The sequence below is a fragment of the Papaver somniferum genome, chromosome 7, assembly GCF_003573695.1.
Source record: "Papaver somniferum cultivar HN1 chromosome 7, ASM357369v1, whole genome shotgun sequence".
NCBI classification, from domain to species: domain Eukaryota; kingdom Viridiplantae; phylum Streptophyta; class Magnoliopsida; order Ranunculales; family Papaveraceae; genus Papaver; species Papaver somniferum.
This window is the reverse complement of record NC_039364.1, coordinates 164018946-164028873: the sequence shown is the minus strand read 5'-3', so window position 1 is coordinate 164028873 and position 9928 is coordinate 164018946. Positions and strand designations below refer to the sequence as shown.

The 9928-nt window shown below is 36.4% G+C and overlaps 1 protein-coding gene across 3 annotated transcripts; it reads left to right on the top strand.

The window, feature by feature from the left end:
• Nucleotides 1-4700: 4700 nt before the first annotated feature.
• LOC113298960 (chloroplast envelope membrane protein-like) lies at nt 4701-8416 on the top strand. 3 transcript variants are annotated; one of them, XM_026547862.1, is made up of 7 exons: nt 4701-5573; nt 5683-5768; nt 5981-6154; nt 6345-6411; nt 6670-6767; nt 7414-7549; nt 8056-8416. In XM_026547862.1, the coding sequence occupies exons 1-7, from the start codon at nt 4932-4934 to the stop codon at nt 8122-8124; spliced, it is 1272 nt and encodes a 423-aa protein (XP_026403647.1). In that variant the 5' UTR covers nt 4701-4931; the 3' UTR covers nt 8125-8416. The 3 variants fall into 3 exon arrangements, with proteins under 3 accessions (XP_026403647.1, XP_026403646.1, XP_026403645.1); XM_026547861.1 differs by having other exon boundaries at nt 6345-6420; XM_026547860.1 differs by having other exon boundaries at nt 6345-6459.
• Nucleotides 8417-9928: the final 1512 nt, after the last annotated feature.

Sequence of the window (9928 nt, the reverse complement as noted above, 5' to 3'; positions counted from 1 at the left end):
TCAAATCTGTCGCTTCGTCAATGTTTTTGTTCGTCAAAGCACCACCACTAGCATCATCGATAAGATTTCTTTCGGATTGGATCAAACCATGGTAAAAAATACTACATTATGAGTTGCTCAGAGATTTGATGATGTGGGCAGCTCGCTAACAACTTCTTGTACCGTTCTCAATAGTCGTAAAGAGTCTCACCAGTAATTTGTTCAATCCCACTAATTTCTTTACGAATAGTTGCTGCTGTAGAGGCGGGAAAGTACTTTTCTAAAAGTGCTTTCTGCATCTCATTCCACGTTGTGATACTTCCAGGTGGAAGACTATAAAACCATTCTTCTGCAGAATCAATCAAAGAGAACGGGAAAGCTGTCAGTAAAGCTCTTCCTTGATCAGTTCCATTTGGCTTCAAACTTGTCAACCTATGTTGAAACAGTAGTAAATGACGATTTGGATCGTCTCCTGAAAGCCCTTTAAACTTCGGTAACCAATGAATCAACTGAGATTTGAGCTCAATTGATTCTTCCAAGTTAACGCACAACTTTTGTTGATCAAACGATGGGGATGTTAGATCTTTGAGTGTCCTCCTTGGAGGTGGAGGTGGTGGAGCGGCGCCATTTCCCTGGTTCCCTTGGTTTCTCTGGTTGCCAGTGTTTTGGTTGTTCGTTCCGCCAACCATCTCTTTTTGTTGTGATTGAGGTTCTTGTAGTATTGTTCCTCTGCGAGTTGAAATTTCACACCTTGGGTAATCCCAACGTTTGGGTGCCAGAGATCAAGTACCTGAAACAAGATTCTCAAAAACAAAATTAAAAACAAAAATAAGAAATCAAAAAAAAATAACATTCCGCTATGCCTCCCCGGCAGCGGCGTCAAAATTTGGTCGGTTGTCAGCCAAGCAAAAATAATTTAAGTTCTTTTACTTCACAATTATAAATAATAGTATAGTTATAAGAACGGATTCGTTCCACAGAGAGATGTGGGTTGCTATTCGTATTTGAAGACTTAAGTAAACTGGGGGGAGTTTGTTGTTTTTTAATAAATTTAAATTAAAAACGAAAGTTAAAAATGTTTTAAGAAAATATCAGAGGAAAAAGATGGTTAAGGAATTCGTCGTCCATCACCATACATGTTAATAAATCAAGCATCATTCACACACTCATTCACCGATAACCCTAAAGTATCCCCAATCAGTGTATATACTTCGTTCCGTCTCCACAAATCAACAAATAATGCAATCGCAATTATATGAACTCTTTTCCAACAAATAACCTAATGCTTATCGCTAGAAGATTCAACTCGAGGAAAGCTTTAAAATCTATGAGACGGGTTATTCATAGGCAATACAAACACAATCGTGATATATTCAACCTAGGCCAAGTTTTACTTGTGACTTCCTTCACGATTCACACCACTAGTGATCACAAATTACTACTAATTATTAGAATCTTGATAAAATTACCTAAGACTTCTAATTAGCGATAGATAAGTTATTATGATATTTAATTCGCGACTTAAACATGCAAAACAACTCACCATATTACATGAACAAAATCATAAAATTATTATAATTAGTAAAACTTGAACGATAAATAAGAAGGTGAATGAAAAATCAATGCATTAATCAAATAACATGTTTGTGATTTTAGGTTACATCCCTAACCAATTAAAAGAATTAGCTAGTCATAATTTTTAGCAATCAAAGTAGAGAAAAGATAAGAAATCAAACCACAGTAGTCGCAGAAGGGTTTTAGCTGCTGCCTCTATAGTTGCTGGATCTTCAGCTACTGCAAAGACGTTGCAAGAGACATACAGCTACTGCTGCATAAGTTGGACTCCTACAACTTCTGGGTTTCTCTGGGAACTTTCTGCGAACAGGTTATGGGCGTGAAAACTAGGGTGAGGAGATGCTTTCTGAGAGTTACTCGACCCTCTATTTATAGATTTTTCTCCCTGTAAATTCGAATCTGATAAACATCTCACTCTTTTTAACAGACTTAAGACCTAAACTCATATTAATCCACAGCCGTTCATCTTGAAAATCGACGGCAAAAGCACTAGTCGGTGGCTGTTTTCTAGCTTCTAAAACTTATCAAAATACTTTCTCTAGCTGAATTCTCTCGCAAGTTCTGTACTTCAGATAACTACCCAAGCTTCCTAACCACCATAACCTCTTGAATCTCCAGTATCGTATCTATCCATCATCACCAAATTGAAGATAGCGGCTTATCTTCCCACCTCTGTTTTCGCGGATGAAACAACAGACCCAACTAGTTTCCTGGCAGTTGGCCAGTTGCATTTGGCTCAGCTGCAACGAGCACAAGACAGACCCACAACTCCACGTAATTTTCACCCTTTCTTCTCTTCATCATTCTTGTTTCCTCCAAACTCGTATCAGCAAGATAATCACCATCTCCATAAGCCATCGATATCCCTACTCTTTCTTTGTTGATAAATCACAGCTCCATCAACTCATTACACTCCACCGTCATTCTTTCATCCCGAGTCACAGCAGCCATGAATCATCACGAGACTCCCAAGCATCAACACAACACTGCCTTCTCATCTTCTTTTGTAAACCACAGCTCTTCAATGGCAGCAGCACTGCAGCTCAGCTCTGTCATCTCTGTTACCGAGCACAGACCTCGTGATCATCACGATCAGTTCCAACCAGCCAACACCACTGCCATTCGATACCACAAGGAACCCTATGTACCACCACGGATCAACTCTACCGCTACCATCAATGGCATCACGATGATCAGTCCCCACTTCCATGATTAGAAGCAACAACACTCTTCCTCCGGCAATCTCTATTACCATTAACCACGAACAGAACCCCTCGATCATGACAGCGAACCCATTTCTCTTTCTATTTCAGGCTCGAGCAGGAATTCACGTTTTCCTGTGAGTTGAAAGCGGTGATGAATATGGCAGCCCATAGTTATTTTCCCGAGTCCCCTTATCAATATTTGAATGTAAGAAGCCCCCTTTGTAAAATGACTGACTGTATTTAGCAGTTCCTTTGTAATATGGTTGCCCCTTAGCAGAGTGGATTCCCCTTAACGAACGATGGGGTGGCAATTGCATTTTCTACTAAAATGACCATCTTGCCCTTTTCTTTCAGATTCTTATTTTGCTCATAACTTCTTCATACGAACTCAGAATGACTCCGTTTTTTCGCCATTGACTTCTTCTTTTCGTCCTCTTCAAGATGAAAATTAGAAATCTTGTACTTGAATAGGTTCCATTTGGTATTTAGCCCTTCTCCACCTGTAGCTAGCTTCTTTTATTGCACAATTAAGTGTCAATTCACTTCTTTTGGATGATTCACCTAATAAAACACAAATAAGAGAAAACAAACGTAATATACAGTAATTTGCAAGAAAACCAACAAATACTAGGATGGAATTGACACCAAATATATGTGAAATATGCGCTTATCAGTGGTTCTTCCCAAAATACAGAGTTCATAGATGTTCTTCTTTTCTTTGCCAATAGATCTGTTGCACTATTTTCTTTTGTGTTTGTGAACTGAAAACCCAAAAAGAGACTAGATTTTCTACCAAAATCCTTGCTTAATACTTTTCCACTGGACCGTGTTGTTTTTCCCTTGTAGATACAGAATTGTAGATAGTTTATCCCTTTCAATGACCAAGTTGGAAATATTTCTTTGTATGACCCATCTGACTGCCTGTAGCAGAGTTACAACTTATGCTTCTTTTGTTGATGAACTTCTGAAGCTTCCCATTATCAGCTCCTTGAGTGTTCATGTCCAATTTCGCAGAAAAATATTGAATCATGTATTAGTAATTGCAGAAATTCAAGAGGCATCACAGTCTATCTTATGGGTGTTAATATAAGGGAATTTCCAAATTATATCCCTTTTAACTATTATTATGATGAGTCTTTACTATCATATTGGTCATATGAGGGTGGCAATAAGCATAATGATTCTCAATAGTCATGGCTAGTTGAGCAGGAGATCTCTGCTTATCTTTAAATATCCAGAGTCATCTTTCTTTTCGTACGAAGCAGCATTTTGTGGATGCCAAAGCCATGGAAATAGAGTTCCCATTTACTCCTTTCCATTTATTATGATGAGTTAAAGAAAGAATTATCATTTAAAGAATTTGAGTTAAAGAGTTACTCCCTGAGCTATAGGAGGAAGATTCCACACTTCTTTCGCATAAGCACAATCAAAGAATATATGTTATGTTGTTTTAACAGAAGCTTGAAAAAATACGAATTTCGTCTAAACACTTAGGATTGACCCTAGCTTCTGTCTAGTTGGCAATACATCTTGGAGACATCTCCAGATAAACGATTTGACTATTCGAGAAATATACATGTTCCATAATGTCTTGTAGAGTTTTTTTGTTTCTGGAGGACAACAGAAAATTTTTTTTACAATTTTCCAGATAGAGATTTCACAAAAAATTCTCCATTCATCCGGTTGCTCATACTTTGGCTCAATATGCCAAGGTACTCTAATTCCATCTTCAGGTATAAACATCCTATTTGGCTTCTTTATGAATTAGGGCCCTTGACCAAAAAAATAAAAAAACTGGTTCGTGTAAACTGGCCCGCATTCGGGTCCGATTTCTGCGTAATTTAGCTACAAGTGTGTATGTTAGCCACTAACGTGCGCAAAATATCTTGTTTTTCTTTTTCAAGTTATCCATTTGATAATTGTAAGTTGAAACAAACCGTTTATCTTCTCCCGCTAAATACATTAATGGAGTGAACCATGAAAGACTCACGAAAATCTGTTGCAGAAGAAATGGGTTTCTGGGTTTTATCATTTCTTTCTAGTTGAGTAAGTTCTTAAGCTGAATTCTATACCTTTTTATTTCATTTTTTCCTGATAAAAATGCTGTTTTTATGTTGAAATGAAGTGAAATGTTACTCTGAAAAATGCTAAGAACTCTAGTATACGTTCTTAATGAGCACTTCTATTGTATTATGTGAGAATTTTACATTATTTAATACCAACAAAAGATTACATCTTTACAACATTAGTAGTACAAACCCTAGTTCTTTGATCACTTCTTCTATGGTGTCATCATCATTAATTGGAAGAAGAAGGAAAAGAAATTGTATGTTTATTACAAAAGCTAAGAATGATGAAAAATGGGGTTCAAAAAAGAAAAGACCATGGTGGAAGAAATTCTTTTTAGATGAAGATGCTAATTGGCTTGGTTTAGAAGAGAAAGATTTACTGGAAGAAGAAGTAGAATTAGAATTCCCCACTGGTGATGAAAAATTATCGGAGGAAGAGAAGTTCGAAGCGTGGAAGAGGAGAGCGGAGGCAATTACGGAATTACGCGAAGCACAAGAGGATATGAAAAATGTGGAGAATGGAATGTGGGAAGATTGGCTTGTTGAAGATGGGCCGGATTCTCAAGTTTATGGTGGAGACTGGAGTGATATTATTGAGAACAGTGTAAATGAGGTTCGTGCTGATCCGAGTGAAATGATGCCTGAAAGAGGCTTAGTTAAAACTGTAAAGGATTTAGTTTTCGGCATGGAAGAAGATGATTTATTATATGAAGATCGCGTGTTTCAGTATGCCTCGTCAAATTCTGTAAGTATTATGACGTGCTGTGCTACGTAATTACATCATGAGACTTTATTTCAATTGTGCGTTAAAATTCAATATGGTAAACCTCATGTGTTAACATTGTTACTTCCAGGCTAAATTCTTGGCAGTGTTGGTGTTAATACCTTGGGCTTTGGACTTTGTTGTGCATGACTTTGTTCTCATGCCATTATTGGACAGGTAATCTCTTGTACATGTTGCTTTGCATTTCCATCTAATGGGATTCTTCAGAGATCATTCATTTCTAATTCTATGTGTTGAATTGGTTTCACAGCCTTCAACATATGCATCTTCACCACCCTTAAATGTTCTTTTTTGTGATTGTTATATACGTATGATTTAGTAGTAAAAAGAGAAGAAATGCTCTACATAACCTATTACAAATTGAACAGATATGTGAAGACTGTACCACTTGCAGCCGAGTTTTTTGATGTACGGAGACCGCAAAAACTTCAAATGGTGAAGGAATTGAAAATTGAGAGATCAAGTTATAGGCTTGAAGCGGAGATTGGTAAATCACCTCCTCTTTCCGATGATGAGGTTTGGTTGCAGTTGCGGCCTAAAGCGTAAGTTCATCTTAATTGTTTAAAATCTCATCTTTAGGCAATATTTTTCACCCAAAACTTCTATGTGTTTCTGGCCGCCTTATAAAACTTAAGAATAATGTTAGAGAAGGTTCTAGGCTGAAACTCTACTGAGAACAACTTTTAAATGTGTACTTATTTGGTATATTGCTTCCCTTTGGCCACTCTTCAGGTTAGAGTTAAGAGATGAATGGAGATTAGAAAACCGGAGAGCATTTGCAAATATATGGTCAGATATGGTATTTGGGGTAGCGCTTTTTATGCTTTTATACTTCAATCAAAGCAAAGTGAGAAATTACTCAGTTCTCTTATTTTTCCTTTTTCTGTCTCCTTTTGGTTGATGTATAAATCAACTTGGGAAAAGTTATCCGATATTTCTGGACTAAAACTAGATCAAAACTTGTCTTTTTTAGAATCAAGTCAATAAACTGTCTCAGTTTGCCTCAGGCATGACCAGATATCTTTGTAATTAACTTTTTCCTTTTTCACTTGTGTAGGTGGCTTTGCTAAAATTTACAGGGTACAAACTAATAAATAATATTTCAGATACCGGAAAGGCATTCCTTATTATTCTTATTACTGATATATTTTTGGGGTAAGTTATTGTTCTTTGGTACTGCTTATACTACTTTCTAAAACGTAATGACAAGCTAGTTTTACTCATATGCTAGTTGTGCTAATTTGGTTTTGAGACGTTATAATTCAAGGAAAACTAAATGCTTGTGTTATTTCCACTATTTTTATGCTGATGAGTGTTGTCTGTATATGCTTGTGTCATGTGTGTAACTGCATATAAGTTATCTAGATGGCTCTGTAGGTCCGAGTCAGGGATGACGTTCAATTTACATCATCAAAATATAGCTACATTCGTAGGAAATATCTAGGTCAAAGTAAACCGGATTCTGCAATTGCCAATTTTTCATACATATATTTGGTGTTTGGATTATCTCCGCAATGAGAAAATCATTTTGTACAATATATAGGCCTCGTATCCTGATATCCATATGTTTCTGAGTCTCTAATATTGATGAAATGGTTAATGATATCCCGCAACAGCTCATGATGTAAGCTCCATAACATTTGAACTCATTACTGGTCTGGTGGGCAGGATTATAACTGCTAACTTTAAGTATTGTGGCCTTTTGAGATCCATTCATCCATTGTTTCTCTCGTAGTAATTTAGTCTACTATAAATGACAAATACTTATGTCTATCCTTTTTCTTTATCGGCAACATTGCAGTTATCATTCTGAATCTGGTTGGCAGACTTTGCTAGAAGTACTGGTCGATCATTATGGGCTTGAGGTGGATCAATCTGCTATAGTCCTTTTCGTCTGCCTCGTTCCAGTTGTTATTGATGCGTGTGTGAAACTTTGGGTACGTCTTACAACCTCAAATACTTCAGTCATATTACTTGTCTTGTTAGCAATCACATAGCCGATGTGCCTTTTGATGGAATTGGTTTGGGGAATGGTTTAACAGAATATCTTTATATCGATTTGGATAAACATTGCCACCTGGCAAAATTTCTCACTTGGATGGTTATATACTGTAACCATCAGAGGACTGACATAGCTGGAACATCCAGGATTGATTCTACTCATCTTTCACTAGCAACACATTTTTTGCTTAGTAAAACTGTTTAAGGTTGTCTTGGTATGGATACTTATGTGCTGGGAAAAAGTATTCTTTGGTTAGTTGTCCACTCAAATCAGTTCTACAGTGTCATTACCATGTTTGTATTATTGTGACACACATTTAGGATGTGTCCATTACTTTCTCCGTAAGCTCTGAATCTCAAATATCGTCTGAGTGATGCATCTTATGCATTTATGACTATATCAGAAACTTATTTTCTTACTTCTCTGTGTTTTGTGGTACAGTTATTCAAATTCCTTCCAAGATTATCTCCAAAGGTGTCCAACATTTTCCGGGAAATGACACGTCATTAGAGCTCACATATTGGGGTTTTATTTCTCACCACATTCCAGAAATCACCAGAACAGGTTACCTCATTGTCAATCTCCAGCTTGGTGAAGTGGAGAGAACTAAAGCAATTCTTCGCAGGTATAACTGCAATGTCATTGAAACTGTAAAGTCTATGTAATGCCTATAAGGTCGAAAACTAAACCTTTCTTTTATAAATTACCAATAAAAAATCACAAGATTGTCCATTTCTACAACTATACAAGTCACATTTTCACCTAGTAATTTATGGAATTACAGTATATATTTGATACGAAACGTTTCGAGCAGCTCTGTGTTTTATTTGCCCAGGTGCTGAGCATTAACAAGTTGGGCCTGCGAAGCTCAATTAGCAGGACATGTCATTCCTTCTTAACAGTTAAAAAGCATTTTCACATGCTGGTTCTTTGGTGTAAAATAAAATTCCGCAGGAAAATCTTTAAAAAACTAAAAGTATATTAACACAGTAACACTGCGACCCGGGCGATCCTTGAATGTCATAAGGAGTAAAAAAACTTTAAATGTCATATGAAATCTGAAATTCAGCAGTGAAAACCAGCTTTTTCTCCAAGCCCTAAGGAGTAAAACCTTAAATGTCTTCCCCTAAGCTGCCAAATACAGTCTTAAAATAATGCAACTAGTGCAAATTTACGTATCTGAATGCGCATCTCTCCACATGGAGAATCCCCACCACCTGGTTTTAATCATGGGCGGATTTCTTTTCTCACTATCTGAAGCTATAGTATAATTTTAAGGTATATCAGACACTTTAATATACTCTAATCTAACTATTCGATTAATCATTTTATCAGTACTTATAAATAATATTCCCAATTGATTGAACTTAATTACCAAGCAATAGATCAGTGGATCCACTTAATCCTTGACTTTCATTGGAAGAAACAATTAAAAGAGATTAAATTTAATCCAACTTGTTTGATCAATTAATTAAGAATATCTGTAAAGATGTTTAGAACACTAGGAATCCGTTGTTCCCTTTGTTATTGTTTAATGCAACTAGCAAATCCTTTGTTTTTGTTTAATGCGAACCCAAGGTGTACTTGTTAAGGTTTGAGAGTATCGGTACTTGTTGTCCAAAGGTGTCTAGCTAGATCTCACTGTGCTCCATCCTTTTTTCAAGAAAAGAGAGGATCAACCAACTCTTAAGCTTTCCACATACTACGTGACCTTTTTAGTCCATGAGTCGTTCTTGTCAAAACAAGAAAAAGCTTTGGGAACCAAAACCAAATCAGCTAAACTAAAGTACAGTTTAATTATGTTTAGCTGATTTGGTTCTAACATTAGGAAAATGATAGAGCTGATGTGCAGGTTGATTAGCATGATAGATGGTAATGAGATTATTAAATTTATACTCCTTTCGTCCCAGTTTAGATGAAGGTTTAGGTGTTTTACGCAGATTTATTAATAGCTTTGGAACCAAAACTAAAGTACAGTTTAATTATATATTTATATTATTTTTTATAGATAAAAGAAAGAATATGATCTTTTAAGAGCAACCACAGTCATCGACCAAAACCAAATATTTGGATCAGAAATCAACCACAGCGGAACGGAGTAAAGATCAAATACCAGACTAAAACCAAAAACCAAACCATATTCGGTTTTTAGTTTGGTTTTGGTGGAGCGTAATTTAAAATTACGTCTGACACCGTGCATAGGTATAATTTACGTTTGAGGTGTGGCGTAAGTATAAAGTGCGCCTGATGCTGGGACGAAGATTATATTTACGTTTGAATAAAAAAAATTAAACAAGTATAAAGTGGACGAGTT